At 37.6% G+C, this 24,523-nt stretch overlaps 1 protein-coding gene across 1 annotated transcript in view; it reads right to left on the reverse strand.

Moving 5' to 3' along the window:
- Window positions 1-564: 564 nt before the first annotated feature.
- Window positions 565-24,523, reverse strand: part of LOC135461956 (serine/threonine-protein kinase DCLK3-like) — a 30,748-nt gene continuing 6,789 nt past the window's right edge. The window contains exons 3-8 of the mRNA XM_064739260.1: window positions 20,593-21,132; window positions 6,490-8,069; window positions 6,131-6,277; window positions 5,467-5,599; window positions 4,464-4,631; window positions 565-3,888 (exon numbers count right to left, since the gene is read on the reverse strand). Of these exons, the coding sequence (XP_064595330.1) occupies window positions 3,671-3,888; window positions 4,464-4,631; window positions 5,467-5,599; window positions 6,131-6,277; window positions 6,490-8,069; window positions 20,593-20,983 (2,637 nt within the window). The 5' untranslated portion in view covers window positions 20,984-21,132 and the 3' untranslated portion in view covers window positions 565-3,670. The remainder of the gene's footprint in view (window positions 3,889-4,463; window positions 4,632-5,466; window positions 5,600-6,130; window positions 6,278-6,489; window positions 8,070-20,592; window positions 21,133-24,523) is intronic.

Genomic DNA, 24,523 nt, shown 5'->3' on the forward strand with positions numbered 1-24,523 from the left:
CAACAAGCTGGCCCTTCAAATAAACAAACTTGGACGGGAACATTTGTTGTTTGCTTGATTATTTTATGTGTGAGATTTGGTTAATTGAGTCATCTTCAACAAACTTTATGTAAACCCTGCCCGAATTAATTTATCAGATTAATTAATTTAAATATTGTTGACAGCTTATCACCACCATTCACAGATCTACTTTTCATCAATGATGAAGCACTGATAATATTAGGCTACTGTACCAAAATGTAGGAATTCTTAAAATGATCATGCAAACAAACTGGTCTCGCCAAAAAATGTTCTGTCTGTGCAGCAAAGGTTACCATCAGTCAGCTTTGATTGCAGAACTGAAGGAAAGTATTCATTTCACAACTGTCAGATGTAGGCCAAATGTGCACATGTTGTGTATCAAAAATATTGGATATTTTTTAGTGCCATACCTGATTGTTGAAAAAATACAAAAGCATGCAGAGAGTAATTATGAAATCATTTAACTGCAACAATAACTACCAGCTTCAGAAGAATGGAAGATCAAATTCATGAATTTTTTTTAAGTATTTTATATTTGTTCCTATTTCGAGTATTTCTTCTATGACAGCTTAAGAAATGCCCAGCATGTTAAAGAACAGAGGTGATAAGAAAGTTCCAAATCAGCACACTGATTATACAGCAAAGGTGGGAACAGAGGAAGATGGTACATTTAGTTCTATTTCATGGACGGAAATTGCTTAATTCTGTAATAATTGTGAATATTCACCTCTATATCATAAAAAAAGATACATCCACTATTTTAATCAGTTAAAGAAGTAATACATGACAAGCATGAACTAGGATACATGATTTCATCCCTGTTTTTTTACCATCTAAACAGGGTATGTTGTCAACGTTTTCATTGGTTATTTGCAGTAAATCAGTTGTTATATGGTTTTAACAGCTTTAAAGGTATACAATAAATGGAATGTTGTTCATACAGAATCTATGATTTTCAATAAATAGCTAAACTAAGATTAGTTCACAAGACATTGGCAAGTTCTGCTGAATATAACATGTACATGTAGTAACATCAGCTGGTTGTGGACAGTACCCATGTGACAGCCCCATCAACATGTATACCAGGACAAAATAATAACATGTTACAATATAAATACAATTTTTTAAAATAAAAAATGTAAATATACATTAGACAGTTGAATAACATTGATTAATAACAGTAACTTATAAGAATCTATTAAATTGTCATGGACATATCACATTATTGTGCCATGTGCTGCATGAGAATGGTCTAATGATGGCTTTCCCAAATATCACAGTCTGATAATACTGACGAGTTAAAACCTAACATTCACAACATCAGACAAAACACATGTTATCACAGGCTTGACTACACACGCACAGAAATACATATAACACAGGTGAGGAGTACTAACAAGAATTGCCCTTTCTAATGTTTTCCTCTACTAACTACCTCTGCACACGGTATTTGGTTAAAATGGAAAAAGGCCATTTTAACGTCTTTGAATTAAATTTGATGGTTAGTAATATTTCTGACCTCAGGAGGGTAAAAACTGACCTATAGGTAGCCACTTCAGATGTACAATAAAATTCAAGTATAAAAAAAAATCAATTGAAATATCACAGGCAACAATATGAAACAATACTTTTCACAAAAAAGATAGAAAATTGTTGTCAACTAGATTTAAGAAGTCACAATACAATTACACCTAGGGGCCTGGTTGAAGGTTTAATGTCCAAATATAATTTGGCACTTTTATTTTTTTCTTTTCCCCGTTAGAATACATTAGAATCTATTTACATCAATAAGAATTAACATATATAGAGATATACAAAAGTGCAATATATTCCTATGTACAAACTACATACAATTTCCCTTAGACATCACATCCAACACTCTTGACAGTATATACATGTACATCTGTCTTAAGAAGTTGCAGCAAAAGCACTTTCATCTTCTGCTAACATATACCTTCGGAGTGGACATTTGTCAAGCTCAGGTGAAACAAAGGATAGATGTCACAGGGAAACATAGAGCACTAGCTGATCTCATGAAGTTCATCTTCATATTTATCACAGAGGAAATAAGGAAAATAAATTATAAAATCTGATCAATTTCAAGAGACTGTAGGCTGTGGATATGCTTGATAGACTCTGATAAAATTCAAATAGGTACCTGATCTACAGGATAATCAAAGTTGTCTACATGATTAGTTAAACAATAGGTGTAAAAACTGATCACACCCAAGAACAACTGTACACTGTAAATGTCCACAGTTTTTACTGTATAACAGTGGCAGGAAAGAACAAAATTGACCTTACAGTCAAAATGCTAACAAAGACTATGTTGCTGTGAACCCCAACAACATACACTGGTAAATACAATTTTGTTAAGCAGAAAGACAACACTAGACCAAATGTATATAGGCATCAATAAAGTACACCGCATAGAGTTTAAAAAGTATACCTCTCTATTTTAGAAGTTGCATAAATGAGATATCGCATTCTGAAGTAAGCAAAATTGCATACACTGAGACAATCAAAAGTGCTGGCATTTTTTCAAGTTAAACCAATCAGACGCAAGTTATTTCTGAAATCTGCAAACGCAGCTGTTTGGCTGATGTCAAGCAAACACTGCCTTTTAGAATTCCAGACTAAACGTTGATTTACCAAACACATCAGATCAAAATGGCCCCTTCCAACCTAAGATTATACTAACTAAAGTTATATTATTGGTTGTCAATTCTTTTAATCATACAAAATCACTTGGGCTGTCATGGGCAGAGGCCATATAGAAGGCAGAAGGTAGAAATGAATTAATAAGACATACAATCTTAACACCTTTCTCTGTAACTATACACTTTTTCAGTATTCTTGTAACTAACGATTAATAGGAGGGTGAGGCGTACACATAGTTTCATAAGCTATTGTTTAATGCTGTAGCTATGTACTGACTGAGACTCAAACTGTCAAAGTTTTAATTCAGCTTACAAAGCATAACCTACGTACCTAGTCCTAAGTCGTATGTCTGAATAATTTCCAATGGCCAATCCTAATATATGACTTCATACTGAATTCATATTTTCTGTGAACGTACATATAACTATTTCAGCATTTGTAATACTATGTATTTTGGAGGAAGCTGGGAAGTCTCATATGTTGATAGTAGCAGTCTTCCTGAAACTAACTTGTCCTGCAAAAAGTGACAGACTTCTGCACCATGACAGCATGTTTACATTGCCATGCCAAAGACTGGAATGTATCATGTACAAATATGAGTACTAACAAATTCATATATATAAACAAAAAAGCTGAATTTTTTCTTGGGTATGTGCAACATCGTAAGCCAGCCCTGAATCCCAATTAAAAAAATAAATAAATAAATCTGCGTATGCAGCCACATGAAACTGGTTCCTAACGGAGGATGGATGTGCTCCATGTAAACATGATTCTGTGGTTTTGTTTGTGATCAGTTCCTAATTTCTTGTGCTACAGGCCTGCTCAGTTTCATTCAACACTCTCTGTAACATATCCACCAACTTAGGTGAAGCAGAAATAGTTTCAGAGTCAGAGCCTCTAATATACGCTACACGGCCTATAATTTACTGTCCACATGTGCAGGGATACTGAGCAGGGCAGGATCACAGTACACAAGCTGTGTGACTGTCTATCTCCGGTTTTGCCAGTTGTCCCAGGCCATGTTGGCTTCTCGGTTCAGCTCCTCTCGTAGCTCCAGGCCTTTCTCTCGCAATTTCTTCTGCTCATCCTGACTGAGGCTGCTCAGATCTCCCCCGCCCATGACCCACGGATGACATAACACATCTATGGCCGTATACCTCTGCTGGATGTTCACAACCAACAGCTTCTCCACAAGGTCCTTCGCAGCTGAAACATCATGAAAACTAAGTATAGTACACAGTTCTGTCACATCAAATTTTTATTTGGTTGGTGTTTAATGGCATACTCAAGAATTTTTAACTTAAACAACGACAGTCAAGTTTGTGGGTAGAGGAATACCCCCTCGAAATTCTCTAATTTTTGTTAAGGTTATATGTCTTAAATCGCTGGACTTTATGAAAAAAGTTTAATTTTTACGCTGTACATTGAGAAAATTGGTTTTCTTTTACTTTGCAAGGGATAAATTTTATCAGGGAAAAAAAAAAAAAAAGAAACAGCATTTTAGCTAAGTTTGATATTAGCTTGAAGTTGTGCAATAAGTTTGCATTTTCCGCCAGGAAGGATCAAGGGGCATAACTCTTGTAGAATGTGGGGTTGGTGGATCTCTTTGCATTTGAACATTAATTCCATCAGGAATTTCACGTTTACTGAACGCAAAACAAAACCGAGTAATTAGTAAAACCTATTGGTACTATACAGTGGTATAATAAGCTCTGTAATCAAGCAGTTTCACTGATGACCCAACATTCACCTCTCACCATTTCTTTTAAAATAAAACTTACTTGATGAAATGCTATCCCAGTACGGACTAAGGAAGTCAAACTCTCCGGCTTTGATAAACTCAAACAGTTCAGTCTGGTTCCTGTCAGCACTGCGGAATGGGGGAAATCCACACAGCAAAATGTATGCTATCACACCCACAGCCCACATGTCTACTTCCACACCATAACCTGCCAAGCACAATTGAGGAAAGTGCAAAACACATAACATATAAAATGGCTACTTCAACTGCATTTAAGACAAATTTTAATCTGCATTTGTACTCAAGGATCACACAGCAATCTTTGGCATAACTCAAAATTTCAAGGTCAAAACACTGTTTGACAAAGTAAATTCTCTGTAAATTGCTGTACAACACATTTCAGCAAAAATAACGGAAAGGAGCATACCAAATTTAATGATTAAAATTTTGAGTTAAGTCTAAGGTTGCTTTGTGGTCTTTGGGTCTGATCAAATTAACCAAATTCCGCAAAATTGCGCCCCCACCCAAAGAAAAGAAACAAAAGAAAATTCTTCTTCAAATTGCATGCCTTATCAGAAATATTTGAAAAACTGAATACGTTGTCTAGATTAGCCTCTTTTTGATCTTTGCAAACACTCCATATATGCTTATTTCACAATTCAAAAAAAAAAAATAGATCATGCACAGATGACAACTACACAAATTCACGGGTACTTAACTCAACCTTTTCAACTATAAAAGCACATTTTTTTGGGCCAAATTTAAGAATATAGTTTATAATGCTAAAATAATTTGTTTGTGTCACTAAAGATGCAAGCTTAATAAAACTGTACAAATTAGTTCTCAACACCCCTTACCTCACTCTCAGAATGTTTCAAAATATTGGTTGCAGAGGTGATTGAAGAGATTGAAGAATTATATAGAAGAGGTATATTTTAAAAATTTATAGAGAATCAGTATGTTGCGTGAGCAGTTATCACGTGTGAGATCAGAAAGGTGATTATTTATGTATAATGAGACGGGGTATAAAGATGCTCACTCACCCACTTCTGAGAGAATCTCAGGTGCCACATACGTCGGTGTCCCGCACACTGTGAAGATAGGCTCATGAACTTCCATGGCTAAACCAAAATCGGCCAATTTCAGCGATATGGAACCATCTTTGTTGCGACATACCTAGCATAAAAAGGCAATGTTTGGTTCAACACCACATTTACTTCATTGATTGGCGTTAAAAGCCTGCAAATCACTCTCAGATGTTTGCAAACTACATGTAGACGTACTGTAGATGTATGGTGGAACACTCAAACTAGTTAAACATTTATGGTAAGTGCCCTAAAATTTTGCACATGATTTAGCTGCACACAATGGAAGTTCTATTGATCTTAGAGAGGGGCCTACAGGTTTTGTTTGAAAGGTAGATTTATGTTACTGGAAGAAGGTGAGCTTCAGCGAAAGAACTAACATTTTAGGTCATTTTTCTACCCTTAAAAATGCACTTTTCTGTTATTTACCACACATATCCTTGTTTAGGCCTCAAGACAAAAGGACGCCTCTTTTCATTTTTCAACCAAATATAGGTGCATATACGTGCATATCACACCATAATGAGTTACTTGTCTGCTTTTCTAACATACATAACATGCAGTGTCTATTCGAAAACCGCCTTACATGTACAGTATATAGCTAGTTCAAGTATACACTCACCAGCAGATTTTCTGGTTTCAGATCTCGGTGGACAATATTCCGAGCATGCAGGTAAAAGAGAGCACTACACAGATCTTTCACCATACTTGCTGAGTCTCTCTCCCCAAATTTCACACTCTGAGTAATTGCATCAAATAAGTCTCCACCCTGTAAAACATATATCGTATACTATTTGATAAGGAAGGTAAATTTCACATTACTTGTATTACACTTAAAACAAACTTTTGTAAGACTACCACAGTAATTAAATCATATGCCATATGCCAATGGAATATTTTTGTATCAACTACTGAATTCCATAAATTTGACAAATATCACTATAAAATTTTTAGGCATATAATTGTAGAAAAAAGTCTCACCTTAACCAACTCCATGATGAGGTAGATTTTGTCTTTGCTCTCATAATCTTCATACAATTTGACGATGTTTGGATGCGCACATTCTTTCATAATTTCAATTTCATTGTCAACCATTTGTTCTTTACCCTTCAGTTTAGCTTTATCAATGATTTTCATGGCATAATCATTCCCTGTGGCCTTCATCTTAGCCTGCTTCACAACAGCAAAATTACCATCACCTAATGTCCGGCCCTGTTCATATTTTTTGAGCACATCATCGTCTGTGCCAATATTCCTCTCTCGGGGTTTTTTCTCTTTAGGTTTATTTTCTGCTGCTTTCCTGTCTCGTTCTGCCTTATCCCGTGCTTCTTTCTCCCTCTGTTCCCTTTCTCTGGCCTCTCTATCTCTGTCAGCTTTTTCCCGGTCACGGTCAGCCTTTTCCCGGTCACGATCAGCCTTTTCTCGGGCGGCTCTTGCTTCTCGCTCTTTAGCTTCCCTCTCTGCACGATCTTTAGCATCCTGATCAGCCTTCCTGTGCCTTTCATCATCTTCTGCTGCCTTCTGCCTCTCACGAGCTCTACGTTCTGCGTCTTCTCTGTCTCGTTCACGATCACGGTCCTCATCAGCCCTTCTGCGTCTAGCGTCTTCCTCTGCCTCTCTCCTCCTTCGCTCCTCCTCTTCTTCACGTCGTTTTGCATCCTCTCTTTCTCTTTGCTCTCTCAGCTTCTGCTCTTTCATTTTCTTGAATGGGTCGTCTTTCTTTCCGACGAGACCACGTTTCCGTTTTTCTTCTTCCAAGGCCCGCCTCTCTGCATCCAGCATCTTTTGCCGCCGCCTGTGGGCACGATCGCGCTCATCCTTGGCTGCTAGCCCTCTCTCCTGATTCATGCGATGGCCATCCCTGAAGTGAGGTCTTCCCTTGTAAATGACATACTCATTCTCTGATGGATCCCCATTCCCATCACTGCCGTCACCGAGACCGCTGTCTTTCTTGTTGTCGTCATTAGGGTCCTTGATTGTGTACTTATTACGTCGCCTGTTTTTGTCATAGTCTTTGAGCAAGTTTTGTGCATAAGGATTATCTGGATACAGCTCAGCTATGATATCCTGCACATTACCCTCGGTTAGTTTATCATTTCCCACACCTATAAACACATCATCATCCCTAAAGAAATCAGATACACTCTGAACGGCTCGGCCTTTGATTGTGTACAACTTACGAACTTTGTCGTTTTTCCACTTTGGACCAAATGCCTCTGCAATATCTCCCATGAGCTGTTCAAAAGACTGGACACTGCGTCGGTTAAGTAGCATCTTAACCGTACTGCGTGGCTTTGGCCCATTTCTGACAATGGTGATGACTTTCGGTTTAACATTGGCTCCATCTGAGTGCATGAGGTATTCTCGCTGCCCAAATGTTGCCGGAGGATAGTTTTTTCTTGGATAGGAGCCATGAAGCTGTTTTCCAGGACGGAAACCATTGTGGCCGTAGTAACCCCGGCCTCCACCCCGTCCTCCATACCCACCATATCCTCCATAGCCACCATACCCTCCACCTTGGCCGTCCCAGTAATCATGGAAGTCATGGTTGTGAGGGCGACCTGTAAATACACAAACACAAGGTAAGTAAACAAAGCAGATATACCATGCACATCAATGGACAGACAGGATAAATTAAATTTTAAAAACAGAGAGCATCTGTTTCCTACTCAGACAAATGTCACGATTCAGAGATCGAATGAACAAAGCATCATACAGTTTTTTCTTCCATAAAGTCTCCTGCACATGTAATATACACTTGCACACATAAATGTAAGGCAAACGTGAAATCTGCTTTAAAAGAGATTAAATGTTTCAGCTACATGTAAGTCTTGTCTGCTCAGAATAGCCTGAAGCTACATGTACTGACTAAAAATTGGTCATGGATTTAAGACAAGAATGTTGGCTAACAGTGAACAGATACTTTGAAGATTGGTGATCCTTGACAGACTCAAATAAAAAGGGAGCAACCACAGGTTAGTAAAAATGAATGAGAGATAATAAAAATAATTAACAATAACTGACTTAAAATAAACTGAATCTTTGGCAATGCTTACCAAAGCCATTTTAGAGCTACATGTATATGTAAGTTCATATATTAATAATAAATAAAATCATTTATTAATATTAAATAAAAGCAACACAATGAACATAGTAAATGGACTGATCCCCTTTCAGAAATTAATATCAGATCAACATTGTTAAAATGTACATGTAATCTAAACAAACATGAACATGAATTTGTGTCATTTTACCAATGTGAGTTTAAAAGACAAACTCATTACGTCTATCCTGAAATGAAAGTTACATGTACATGATTATACTGGGCCAAATAACTATGTAAATAAACATTTCAAGTGACCGTTATTAATATACATATATGCATTTATTTCCATTTGTTGGATAGTATACCGAAATTTACATGACATAAATTTTATACACTATGAATTTAATTTGATTCAAAGGAGGCAGTAGTATAAATTCTCACAAAAATACACACCAAAATTAATTGGTACATGATGATTTCTACTGTACATGCATGTTAAGGTACAAACAGGGTGAAGTGTGCTAACTTATACTGAAGATATATGGCAGTTCTGGGTCTGGGACATTCCAACCCTGACAATCAGGTTACCAGGTAGCTCCTAGCACCAGGGAAGATAACTCAAATCTGGACAAATCCACATCTATGACCTGATACTACTATTTAAAAGCAAGGAACAATCAGAATTGTACCAGTTTTGTCACAAAAATGGGGTACAATATTTAGTGTTATACTTTCACTGCACACTGATGTTTGACTTGTAACTGCAAAAATGAATTAACACGTCTAAATTATGCACAAAGAACATCGGACAACATACATGTATGAGACTATCTTTAAATTCTTCAAATAATCATAATGCTACGATGTGAATATTGCCTGAGTAACTTCAATCAAATAAAGTCTTGGGTAAACTAGAAATTTGGGTGGCAGTGATCCATTTGATGATTACAGGTGCGAAAGTGAGCATACTCACACTGCCTCCCCCAGATGTAGCGCCTGTAGAGAATGGGAGGGTCAGGGCCAATCTGAATGTGGTAAACATGCCTCTGGCTGATTGGACGATTTCGCAGCTCCTCGTCAGTAGGAGGCTGAGCCACAGCAGCCATTACAACACTAACTGGCCACTAATTATTACGACTTCAAAACCGATATTGCCACTCTGCCTGAATCTGTCACAACCTGCACATGTGCACTGTGAACATCCTGTTCAATCATCACTCGTGCACTAGGTAACTAATGACGACTAGTGTCAACAAATCATGATACGAGCTGAGGATAACTGTCTCCAAATATCTCACATGAAAACTTGGTGAAAAATATACAGAATTACAGAATAAATGTTGTTCTCTGAACTGGCTACAAAAACTGCGACTTAAAAGGCCAATCCCAGCCCGGTGTCAGTCTGAACTCCACCTACATTAGTGTACAGTGAACATACACCACCTTCATGGTAACATACGCAGAAATAGAATCTAACTAAGTGACACGGCTGGATATTAAGGCTACAAATATCCTTTCTTATGCCAATTCTTAAAGTTTAAAAGGAACTCTGTAAAGTGAAAGGGCATTTTATTGGCTATAAACCTTGTACATATTCCCTTTGTCCAGCACCACATATTTTCAGCCTGTTGCGGACAGCCTTGACTGCAGAGTGTTTAAATTGAACAGGATGACCCCTGGGAACAAGAGGTCACATTAATACTACCTGATTTGTCACTTTATGGCCTGGAAGACAACGGCTCGCCCTCTTGGAAACATCTCCTAGCAATTGTGTTTGGCTTGGCCAAAATAAACAAATCTCGGTGAATTTACACAGATGAAATATTTAAAGGTGTTCATGATTGTTTGTCTAACCAGTTAAGGTTACCATTATACAACCATATATTTGCATACTGTTGGGAGGAAAAAGGAAACAATTTTTGACAATTAAGTCAATAATGAATTTATCATGAGAATGACTTATTTTCTGCATTGTAGTCTTCTCAGGAACATTCTGTTGTAGTTTTAATGGAATTCAGCAATCACTTTTTGCCGGCATGTATTTTTGCCTACATTTTCCTTTCATTTATAAAGACAGATCATTTATAAATACTTTCACCCAAAGATAAGTAACTATTGCCTCATCAAAGAGACAGCATTTTTGTTGAGCTATGATACATGTATATTAGCACATTTTATATAATTCATGTAGAATACTAAAACTATGTAACAACCATACATGTAACACACCAAGATGCCTGAAATGCTGCTTGGAACCATTGTAAGGATGAAATTCAAATTCTTGTTTTTATTTCAGGAAGTTCTGCAGGGAAGTTTTCAAAGCCTATTAATCATAATACCTGGACACAAAGATGGTGATTTTATGTCTTGGTAACAGTTACCCACATATGTACTACTCTCAATGTCATTACAAACTTGCAGGGGGTACTTGGACATTCGAAAATATAAAGCAAGAGCCCTGAACAATGGAAGGATCACCATCAACAACTTTCACTGGTTTATCGTTTGTAAAACAAATGTCCAAATAAGTACCCCTTTGAACTGGCAAAGTGGAGCATACTGGGGATTTCTGGTAACATCATAAATGTGAGGCAAGGGGATTCTAAAGGAAAGTAGAGAATGTTTTCTGTCTAAACGAATGTAGAGAATGTTTCCTGTCAGTGAAATCCACAGGCTACTAAATGCCACAAAGGTGACAGCTTGCACTTTTAATCTTATCCAGACAATGACCATACATAATTTACATACTAATGTTTTCCTTGCAGAATCATTAATTCCCACAAACAAAGGTCACAAAATTTGAGAGGAATCTGAGAAGTTACCTGTACTAAGATGAACGATATAAATATGCGCCTGTACATCTGGATATACATGTACATCAAAGGTAGGCAGTTTAACCCATGATAATGAAATATGCTGTATATCATGTGACACTAATTAACGGTTCCTCACAAGATTCACAAGTAAAGAACAAGCAATGTACTGACAAACCTCTATCAAAACATGTTTCATATGAATAGTAAATTACATGAGATACATATGTGTACTTGTGAATTTACCAACAGATGCCATGTGGGAAAAAAATACTACCTTCAAGGTCACTATTTCTAAACTAATGCTACAGAGGAACTAACGCTAAATGTACAGTGTACGTCCAACCAGAAGCCATGTGGATAGTACATGTGCATGTGACTGTTCCAAAACAAAGGCACCACTGGAAATAATACTACATTTGACCATTTCCATTCACGGCCATACAGGAAGTACATGTACCACTCAGTGGAACTATTCCCAAACAGGTACTATGTGGAAACTACATGTAACACTAGATGTAAAAAATAAAGTCCATGTGGATACTAAAATTATTTCAAAAGAAAGGCCACATGGGAACTATCACTACATGTAAACTATTCCCAAACAGATATCACGTGGGAACTATTCATGGGAACAGATGTAAACTGCATTATTACTATGTGTAACTACTCCACATCAATACTGATTCAGTGGCCTGATGTTAGAGCGTCTGCCACGAAGTGGTGAGGCCTTTGGACCAAACCTGGATCGGCTCATACCAAAGGCTTTGAACATGGGACTTGTCGCTGCCTTGCTTGGTGCTCAGCACTGAGTGGTTAGAACAAGGAAACATGACAAGTTGGTCCAGTATCAGTACAATGTGACTGGGTGGGGTGTCATGTCTGGTGTCTACAGCATGATACTTCAGTGGCAACAGCACTTTGGCGGCATGGACTCGCCCTGCCAGAAGGAGACACAATATGCATGTAAACAAACCTTATGCCTCCTTGTTGTCAAATTACTAGAAAACTGTTAAGTACGACATTAAACCCCAAGCATACATACACACATTCCAGATCAACGGCCAGTCTTCAACCTTTTTCACCTCTAAAGCCATAGTTCTCTCAGATTGCTTCAAATTATTAGTAGCAGTGGTGCTTGAAAAGGTCAAAGAATTAATGTAATTATTCTACATGTACACTGTAACTATTCCGAAAGAAAGGACATGTGGAAACTAATACTACATGTACACTGTAATCATTTCCAAAACAAAGGCCATGTGGAAACTAATTCTACATGTACATGGTAACTATTCCAAAACAAAGGCCATGTGGAAACTAACACTACATGTACATGGTAACTATTCCAAAACAAAGGCCACGTGGGTACTTATACTCTATATACACTGTAACTATTCCCAAACAGAGTATCATATACCTGGCTCACCTGGTTTCCAGCCATGTGGCCGATACATATATTTGGAGCAGTTAACAATATTGTAATACTGGACTTTTTCGTAGGCTGGGGAAATACGACCAATAGGAGGCAGGCCCCCCTGGATGTGTAGACCATTGCTGACAAAAGGTACTTTCCTGCTGGCATCCTGAGAGTCTGTGGGTTTATGTACATGGCCATAGTACCACTGTCCCATGCCCGCCATATCAGCTTAGCCAGGACAGGCTCCAGGCCTGACATGTGTGCTTAACACCTCACAGACTACCCTCCTTACATCTTCATTGGGTGAGGCAGAACAAAGTTAACTAAAAGAACCAGAATCCATTAAGACAAGTCATGTTCTCCACTGCTTGCTACATCCGCCATGCTAAGCACTCCTCAGATTTCCACTATCAGCTAGGTCACATGTCACCAATCAGATGAACTTTACCATACCCCCAATAGGTTTGGCAGGGACAATATTGTACCCTGCTGACGAATGGGACAGCCCCCTTTGCACAAAGGTAAAGTCCAGTCAGTGACAGGCTTCTGAAGAGCTGTACACAGAAGAACAACTTGGCTGTGTTGATCTCAGTCTGCCTGGTACTTAGAAAGCTAAGATTCCATAGATATGCACAGACCATGCCTACTATCGCTGTCCAGAGACCACATAACATCCAACTTTTGAGTGCATACACTTCTAATTGCACTCATAGGACGTCTAGTGTCAATGATAACATGAACAAATAAAGTTACCGAAACATGTTGACATAGGAGAGAGGCCATAAGAGTTTACACACAATCCTACAAAACGACAAACCAAGCATGGAGAAGAATACATACAGATATGTCTTCAGCTCCTCAAGGTGCTAAACACATATTGTTGGTCACAGCTCTGGGAGAATAACACCACCTTATGGCCAGAGTGAGAACTATTGTATTTGAAAACAGCCAAAAGTCATTACATATCTAGACTAGAGACAAAATTCCTTATAATAATAATATCTTTATTTAAAGAAGGCAGTTTGATCAATTTATAATGAAACCGTTCTTCTCCAAGGGTTTCAGAGAGAAAACAATATATGGGAAACATGTACTTCAGAGTCCAATAAAAAAATATATCAATATATCAGGTGGGCATAAAAAAATGGGCCGTAACTTTGACACTCAATATTTCCGAAACCCTCTCACATCAGTTTCTAAAAATTTACACTCCCAAAAGCCATTATATCTTAAGTATACAGACCAAATTTCAATTTCATCCTTCAAGATTTCTGTTCATGGGATCAAAATCAAAATAGAGTTAAAACTCATGTTCTGGACATTTCAAAATGATGTTCTACCTTGTTTTACTTGAAAAAGTGATCAATTCCTTGTCTGCCCAGAGAAAACCATCTTGATTCAGCAAAACTTGTGCCTATCTGGCAGAAGGGTTTCTCTGACACTAGAGATAGACAATTTTTCCAGACAACACTTAACTGACGCGTGTCACACAGGTGCAGCGCATGCTCTACTCATAACACCTGACAGGTGATGCAATGTGGGTCACTGAAACGTGCATTTTTGAGGATGTGTTTTCAATTTAACCCTGTGTACACACTACTCAAGCTATGACCTTGAAAACTGGTCAGTATATTAACAAAATTATGCAATGAGAATGTCTAAAGTTTAAAAGGGTTTGAACAAAGGATAATGGAGCAATGCAGCATCAAAGTATGGCCCATTTTTTCATGCCCTGCAGATATATATAAAAGAAGATAAAGCATCATGCAGTTTGAAAAGTGAAGCTACATACATTCTTACATGCAAAAAGCAACAACACAACGAATAGTGCTAATCCTGCAACTGTTCCAATCAGCAGAAGAAGTAGGGTAGATGAAGACGCGAACTATGAAGCGTGGTGGACTTTTGAAACTATTTTATATCAAGCAGCAAAATCTTACGAAACAAAATATTTGAGATTCCCACAACAAATATCTCAACAGATCACATGTACAGATTTACAAAATTCTTTGACATAATTCTTCGTTCTGAAGTTCTCAGTTGGCCAACAATAATGCAATATAGCCCAGAAACAGAGCTCTGAATGTATACAGGCAGTTTGAACAGCTCCTTGTTCAACATATCACACAACATGGAGAGGTGTCATGCAAGAGAAAGATGTACACCTGCCAAAGAACGTGGTATTTAACCTTTTTTTTTCCCCATCGTTATTGGATGTCAATGTAAAAGGGTGTGTGTGGATGCTGGGTCACACTGCCAAGAGGCCCAGAAAGAAAAGTTTAGTTGTTGATGCACATCCAGAGTAAGACTCAGGTAATAAATTTTTTACATAAATAATTGTAACCTTGTCAACATGATTAGGAAAACCAGTAAGAGTCTTACTACTAGCACACACATAGGTCTTGGCAGAGAAGTGAACTCTGCAGTCTGTGTACCCTTCTGTTAAGTGCATGGACATGCACCTTTTCCCCTCAAAATAACTAAGTGTGCTACATGTCTAGATATATGCATTTCACACTGTCCACTTACATGTACAGCTTTTGGACAGAAATCAAGTGAAGTTAGTTTATTTTTACCAAGTCGCTCCTAAACTTTGCAACTGAAGCTCTCTGCTTCTGTACAAGAAAAATCGCAGGGTCAGTTTTATTCACCAAGGCCACAGTGACTTATGGTATAAAGCTTGACAAGTGTCAAAGAGAAAATCATTGTCCTCCAAGTTTGTGTCCACTTCCCATGTTTCTGGCTGTCATGTGTATCCATGTATATCGCCCTTACCAAAGCGCACACACTTCAAGGTCACAAAGTCCTCTTCTGATGTATCTAAGGCTGCCATTCAGATCAATCATTTGGTCACTAAGCGGTAGCCATTTAGTCAACCCACACATACTACTGTCCATTAAACAGTTTTACTTCTCTCTATCAAACTCGTCACAAAAGTCTCCATGGTGAAAACATGGGTAAGCCAATCTCTGATACTCAGATATATACAAGTTAGTCCTCAAGGTCTTATTTTCCCATCAATCAATATCCTCAGACAACTCACAGAAATGTCATTAATAAATTATAGATTTCATGTATACATGTGCACTATTTTGCTATTAAAATCAATGCAACAAGCACACAATCTGGTAAAATGTTATAAAGCAATGTTTATTATGCAACGTAATCAATAAAACAATGTTTTTTAAAAAATATTTGTAGTAATGAGTAGAATTAGATTTCACCAGCAATGACCTTGATTAAGCTATGAATACTTCTATAGGGTTTCTCTTAAAGAGGAAAATGCAAAAATAAATGTACTAATTTTCCTCGTAGAACATAATACATGTACTTACTGAACTGATAAAATATGTCGTTACCATTACTTGTGTATCTGTAGTTTTAATATGGCCTGTCTGACTAGTCACATGTACATGTATATGTCACACATGATAAAATACATGTACTATACGAAGATTATGATACTGATAGCACAACGTGCACAGAGGGATTGGACTGTACGTACGTGTATAAACATATTAATGTACATGTATGCATGATGTAAGATCTACAAATGCATGCCTCTCAGCAATGTTCACCTAGTGAGCCGTAGACAACATACAGGTATTAAAATCTCAGTGTTGTATGTTTAATATGAAAGCCAAGTGATCTAAAGCTATCAGTTCTGGAAGTTTATCAGTTCTGGAATCTTAAAGTAAACTGCTGATCTACTTAGTGACTAGTTTGATCCGCACAGCACTTGAGAGGTTGCCAGGAGCAGACCAAGTTTTGTCAGGGCACCACTAGACCAGGCTAAACTAAATGAGGGCAACTGGGACAACATAGTGATTCAAAAATTAAAGATGAAAGGATGGAATCTTGAAACCGACACTTACACTTGAATTTACTGCAGTAACATTCTCTAACTGTAAGAAAGTATTGGATTGTACACATCAGTTTAGCAGAGCAGTGTTTCACAAGTCTCTGATTAAGATGATAAAACACATTTCATTTTCGAATATGGCAATAAAGTTCTATTCACATAATTAAGAGTCCATTTGTGACAGCCACATCAATCAGTGTTGATTAAGTCACAGCCAATAAAGCCTTCTCAGTCTGACATACTAGTGGCTTGGACAACAGCCAACAGTGGACCCTACATGTAGATATGTACATGCTATTCCCATGTGTACAAATGTTTTCTGGTCAAGGCTAGAGCCTACAACTCAAGTGATCATTACACGGTTAACTTTTAATGCCATAATTCTTCAACCTTTTCGCATGTTTGCAAGGTATCCAAGCACATTCAAGCATATTCTGAAGACATTACTCTGCGTAGACTGATAATATTATACTTTCTGTGAAGCCCTGAAAATGGTAAATCTAACAAATGTAGCTTTGTCTCCAAAATCAAATTAAAAATGTGTATTAATTGCACTGAAAGCTGTTCTTTCATACATGTCATATGAAGAATGGTTGAGGAAATACATGAACATGTAGTATGGTTCCACATGAGCTAGGTGAATGAACAACTTCATTTCATTAATAACAATGTGGTAAACAATACTATAACATAGAGAAAATGAAAATGAAAAATAGGCACTACAGGCTTTCACTGATAATTAGCTTTAAAATTAGAGCCTAGAATTTGTCACTTAGTACTTTCTCCAGCCTTTGGCAAACTGGCTACAACGCTGCATGTCTGATCTATTTTGTGAGCAGAATTTCAAAACGAAATTTTGCAACACCCATAAAAGTTTATATTTTGAGTTGGCAATGTAGTACCATACAACTATTTAAATGTACATGTAAGCCCATCAGACAAAAGTCAAATACACAGAATGGTAATATAAGAAGAAGTGTGGACCATCAGGAACTACACATACATCAGCATGTACATTTAGCAGAAGACTGTTATTAATTGGTCAACAGGCTATTGTGTGTATATGCAATATGCTCAGTGAAATTACTGCATTAACCATGAAAAATTGGGTATCAAAGAAAGCTTAGCCAGTTTGAACATTGTAAGCTGTAAACACAGCAAGCCCTGAGATATCAGCATGTATGCTTTTGCCCTTGAAGTAGGCCATGTGTGGCCAGGGACTTTTTCTAAGCCATGTGGGTTATCCAATACCAATTTATGACATGTACATATGTTAGGTCAAAGGACTAGCACTGATTAAAGCTGCGGTGCATGATGAGTATCTACACCTTGTCTATTGAAAACACACATGTAATGTGGTGTTCTCTCAGGCTTGACAAATTTCCACCACTGTGCCATACAATGGTGAGATGTTCTGGTTTACGCAATCTAAAATAATCCACCTATTTAAAGACTGGCACATTAACTGGAGATTTGCCAAGCATGCAACCATAGTATAAGTGCTCTCTAGTAGCTCATGAAATGGAGCTAGATGGGACAGTAGTACAAACAATACACAGGAGGATAAATCACTGTCCTGTCAAGATAAACAATGGCAGGCCATTGCCAATGAACCCAATGTCCTGTGCCTGGCATCTGCCAAGATCTAATTATATAAAACCTTTCCTGAATACAGGCTAATAAGGTCAGCTGGGAGGCACATCATGCATGGAAACTCAAATCAACAAGTCTATTCTTACTGATCCATAGAAATAATTAATGAAAACTGAGGGCTACACTTGCTGATGTATCTGAACATATATTTCTAATTACGTTTTTTGAACAAGTTAACTATAAAAGAGAAATGTGATATGTATTGATATCATATGTTATATTTCCTTTACACTGGGAGGTAATGAAGCAGTTAATGTGCTGAAAGTACTTTTAGGTACAGGTGCTAGAAATTATTCACAGAATTTATCGTTATCACCTGGCTTAAATACAGTAGCTGTGAAAATAACAAGATGAGTTCACGCAGCTATTTCATTGGGCTTACTATTTCACATAGCTATGTATCATCCTTCATGGATGCAGTGGTTTCTTTCTATACCACTGCAACAAAACTGCCATGTTACTATACTATACTTTAACTATGCAACAGTAAACATGTATTGGCGATGCGGATAGTGCCTGTTAAACAGGGTAACTGTCTCTGAGAGTCTTTTACAAGTAGTCAAAGAAAAGTAAAACTCAAGTGAAGACCAACAGAAAGACCAGTGAATACTATATCTAAAGTTACAGGCAACTATCTTACTTTGACTTAAAGCAGATTTATTTTGCACATTCTGAAATCATAGTGAAGAGTATAAATAACAGAATAATAAAAGTATCTCATATTCAAACATTTCTTCAACCTTGTTGCATGTTTGCATGACAATGTGTCAAGCATATTGTCATGGCATTATTCTGTGTATACTGGTAAAATTGTACTTTCTGTAATCTCTTGAAATCGGTCAATCCAACCAAGAGGGATTTGTCTCCAAAGGTAAGATAAAAGGGTCTATACAGTACATTGGGAGTTGCTTTTTCATATGCAAAAAGGTTGAGGAATTAGGGAAACTGCATTTAATTAGGTGAAAAAAATTTTGGAAAAAATATAATCTTTTCCATCAATATCAACGTTGTCCGTTTTGGTCATTAGATACTTTAAAAATCATAATTTCCCTTAAAATTAGCTGAAAATTTTCATCCCTGAAAATCAACATAGGTGTAGGTTCAGATACTGATTTGAGTGGTATTAATGTCAATGATTAGTTAATTGCTTTTTACTTAAATAGTGCTTTCAAACTAAATTTAAAAAAATGAAATAAAGTACATGTAATCCATAGCACTGTGTTTTTTTTTTGATACCCACTAGTAGTACATTCACATGAATGCATCTCACTACTGACGAAGCCTACACAATAATAACTCTGTTAGTGAATTACATGTACCAGTCTACAAAGCTGGCTGCATGTTGCAAGCTAATATTAAATCTAATGGATTAGGGCATGATTTACGCCGAACATGCCTAAGTCAAAGCTACACATGTTTCATATATACAACATGCAGCCAAGGTCTTGGAGCAACCTACTTGGTGTTAAGGTCAACTACATTTCAGTCAAGTTTACAATGTCATGCATATTGTAAGTAACTTTACCCATTGAGTAGTAACGGCCACCTGATCTGCGTGTGTGGGTGTCTGAAAATTGTAGGGGTTCATGTTCATTTGTTTACAAATAAATCTTATTATTCCACAGATGATTACTGAGCTTCCCACTGGCAAACATGCACATGAATTTCTTGGTGATAACATGAATGAGGAACAATATTACAAAAGGAAAATGTATTAAATGACTTAAAATAATTAATATACTTCCATTAAATCTTGGTTCAGAGTATGATAAGTTTGAGGCCTTGAAGATGTTGTACATGTACAATGTATCACTGTAGGATGAAGCATATGTGGTCTTTCTCCCGATACCATAATGTTTAGCCTCTGTCTCCAGACACACCCTATTCAGTCATTTGGCCATTCACATGATTGAGCACGTTCTACATATAACATGTAATAACTATAGAGCTGGCTTTATTTGGTGTACCAAGGTTAATATTGCCATTCTTTAGTTTCTCTTTCAGTATTTGTATTCATCCATGATATTTAAGCCGGCACGGTGTGCTATGTCTCATTAACCTGTCAAATTCAAACAGTTGCATGGCTATGGAAGAAACTGCATTTCATACGGTTCAATCAAATGGTGCGAATAGTAAAATTCCACAAATTGCGTGAAATAGCATTTGTCCCTTTTAATGATGTGAAATAGAGTGTGTGTGTGCTTTTGAAAGGGGAGGTGGGTGTGTGCGTGTGTGTGTGTGTGTGTTTGTGTGTGTAAATAAAACAGACTTACTCGTCAGCATAGTTACTTACCCACTGACCACTGTTCCAGATCTTCATGTCCATAGCGAACTGCTTTGAAGGATTCAAAGCCACCACATACATAAGCACCACCATCTTCAAGCTGTTCAATGTCTGTCACCCTATGGCCACCTACAGGTGTAAAAATTTGCCTAACGCCATATGGAAGATTAACCTTGGAGGGAAGTTTACCGGTCAGGTCACTGAGAAGGTCATTAAAATTGAGATAGCGATGCGGAGTGATGTAGAGTTTCTTGCCCCTGAAGTAGCGGTCACCGTTGACGTAGAAGCGAACCTTTCTTGGTCGTCTCAGCTCGCGGTATCGCTCGTCGGTGATGTCTCTGTGCACGGTGGACACAGACCCTGTGTACACCCGCCTAGACATAGTCCTTGCATCCCCCATTGACCACCCGTGCCCTGCGAACCCTCACCAGAAGATATAACAGGGGTAATCCCTAACACCAGTTATATGTATCTTTTACAGTCCTGCGACACTTCCATCTTGATCCATTAATCTTGTTCCTCTGTGTTCTTGTGGCCTGTCTGGGATTCCTGCAACACACACAATGCAAATCAACATCAATCTTTATCTAAGTACAGGCCATTTGTCACATTTACCAACAAAACATCATGACAACATGTGTGTGTATAGGCCCTACACACTTGTACACAAGACAATGTTCAAATAATGGTAGAGTATACACATTTTTGTTCACACATAGTGAATGTATTATTAAAGTACTAATACCTGCAATGTCGTACTTAACAATTTTTCAGTCATAAGACGAAGGAATCCTTAGAGCCAATAGCAGTTAATACTGAACCAGTGTCATATCCACATGACTGGTTGGTGTAGTTATGTAAACTCCTGTGACTGCATGCTCAGTTATATCGAATGAATCAAACAAATATCTCTTACATAATAAATTGTAGCTATATATAAAAAATAAACCTCCGGCTGGTGTCAATAAATCGTACAAATATGGTAAGAGACAATAAACTGGGATAGCTCTATGTCGTCAGAAATCCTCCATAATAACAAGTCTCATTAAAAAGCATTATATTTTTACACATTTTAGGTTATTTGCTTTCAAACTTTGTCTTCGAATGATGTAAGGTGAAGTTTATTCTCAATGTTAACAAATACCGACAGTCACTTTCGCAATATCCACTCAAAATAACTTGTTTTAACAATATTACCCTCAAACTTGTGACTGAGGTTGAATTAATGAATTAAACTGACTCACTGATTAGCATTTTATTTACTAATAATCTCTCCTGGTGAAACATGTCACCCCGTGGATATGATTCTCCCTCATACAGCAGAAAGGCTGTCAACCGACACAGGCGGTTGCGTGGTTACGTCATATTTACATTCTGATGGGGAGGTGAAAAGTCCTACAACTCTTTCATAAAACTATTCATTAGGAAAAAGGCCACATAAACTTGTCAGAAGGTTGCGAGTTCTCTCCCCTCTTGAGTTTCCACCTGTTTTTGACTTGGGAAAGACTCAAGCCATGGCAGCATTGCACCTGAGCCAAGTCTGTGATCCTTAAATTAATGATGACAAGAATCACTTAAATACAGAACTGTTATCTCCATCTGCGGCTGCAAAATGTGATGCCACATTCAGAGTAAAGTATAACTATATAGATACGACAATAGTCAACAACCTTCTGTTGGAATTAATTTAAGAGGGTGGGTTTCGGATACATATACATGATGAATTTTCAACAGGTTGGACAATTAGGCTCGTAGTTGAAGGCAAATGGACCAAGTACAAGATACCGTGTACATCTACATGTATCCTAATGGCATTGTAGCACATATCAACCTCACAAATGGCAACGATCAATATTTGTACCTGACTGACCGCACTTTCCTTACTTCTGGTTGTCTTGGTAATGGATTGCAGGTTGTTAACATGTAGACAGACAACACATATGATGCATGTACATGTGTACTGTATTACAGCATTTATTTGTGCATGTGGAAAAAGCCGTAACAATCCCCCACTGGTTCTTGACTCATCCACCTTATTATAAGCAGTTATACCCAGATATAAAGTGATAATGATCGTACAAAATGCAGGCAATTCAACTGATCCAGAAATCAAAGGGTGCTAAACCTGAGGGAAGATACACTGATCACAGAGAGAAGGTTTCTAATATGTTTGAACAACTGTTAGAAACCATGTTACAGAATAACTGCTAGATCAGCAGATCCTGAACGAACTGTCAGACAAGTACTAACTGTTCTTCTATAAAGGTGGGGCCTCCGTGGCTGAGTTGGTTAGCGCGCTAGCGCAGCATAATGACCCAGGAGTCTCTCACCAATGCGGTCTCTGTGAATTCAAGTCCGGCTCATTCTGGCTTCCTCTCCGGTCGTAGGTTGGAAGGTCTGCCAGCAACCTGCGGATAGTCGTGGGTTTTCCCCGGGCTCTGCCTGGTTTCCACTCGCCATAATGCTGGCCGCCGTCGTATAAGTGAGATAATCTTGTGTACAGCGTAAAACACCAATCAAATAAATAAATAAATTCTATAAAGGTTGATGATACAAGACATAAGCTCTCAATTCTAAATCTCCCCATATGCTAGGATGTTTGGGAAGGCATGCCAAGGAGAGACACAAACCTATAAGCACAGCATACATTTATGACTAGTCAAAAGCTGCTATACACATACATGTGGTCGGGACCAGCATTTTGTCAACTCTTTGCAGGCTCAATAAACAAATATGTATAAAAAATGCATGTAAAAAACATTGATTATTTACCCTTAATACTGTTTTATTGACAATGGCTGTATCTCTAAAGGACCAGTACTGCCCACGTCAATGTCTTGCACCTGTGGTAAGCCACAATCCATTGATCCAGAAGGAACTAATCAATGTTATCAATGAGCTAGCTGGCCAGCATCTTAGAATTCAGTCCTTGACTGTGGTTAATCAACTCTGAACTCTGCAGGAGAACGCCAGTATGTCCAATTTCCTTCCGACCACAACTTTATGGCAGAATATAAAACACATGCCACACATGCAGCATTATTACTGTATTTCATGTAAAGGTTGGTAAGTAAAAATACAATTTCACAAGCACATAAAGGCCTTAAAATGATACTTTTCATATTCAATGATTCCTGATAAGAAATGAATCAAACAAGAAATTCCCCATATGATGGATGACAATCAAAATCAAGCAAAATGAGTCACCAGAGGTGAAATGCAGTACATACCAACCAAGAAGTTGGCACTTTCTCTAAATTATAGCCATTCATTACAACATAAGCCTGATGTTAACCAAGCCAATTTCATCTTACCCATCAATCCATGTTTTTCAACCACAATTTTCACGAATACATCTCATAAAGCCAGTGTCACATCCGTATTGTAAAGACTTAAATCCTTCACCTCCATAAAAAAGACATGAATTGCCATATATTCAACAAGGCTTATGAAAAACTTGTGGTATGGTAGATTAGAGCTGTCAGAAAATGATACTGTCTGGTAAACAAAAAATGTCTTACCAGGTGGCTTATATTAGTTATAGGCTTAGGAAAGAAACAAGTGTAACTCAGTCAATGTATACAACTCTGACATTGAAAAAATGAACCACAATAAAGTGCAACCATAAACCTCAAAATATATGTACACTGTTTAAATCCACCTCACACCTAAAAACAATCAAGGTCTAACTGGACATCCAGCATTTTTACAATACCTAGTCTAAGAAAACCTCACCCAGGACAGTCGCTGAATGGATCTCAAATACAACGGCTTAAAAAAGATGTCACTGCGTGAATCAATACAACATTTTCATATGCCAAAAACAGCAGCAAATAACTGAAAGTACAGACTGTCCAATGTGTCCTTAACTTTGCCAAAAGTCTCAAAAGACAGAGTATGGATTAACAAGTAGACTGTGATTTTTTCTTTGTACCAGCTA

The sequence above is a fragment of the Liolophura sinensis genome, chromosome 1 (genome assembly GCF_032854445.1).
Source record: "Liolophura sinensis isolate JHLJ2023 chromosome 1, CUHK_Ljap_v2, whole genome shotgun sequence".
In the NCBI taxonomy this organism is placed as follows: domain Eukaryota; kingdom Metazoa; phylum Mollusca; class Polyplacophora; order Chitonida; family Chitonidae; genus Liolophura; species Liolophura sinensis.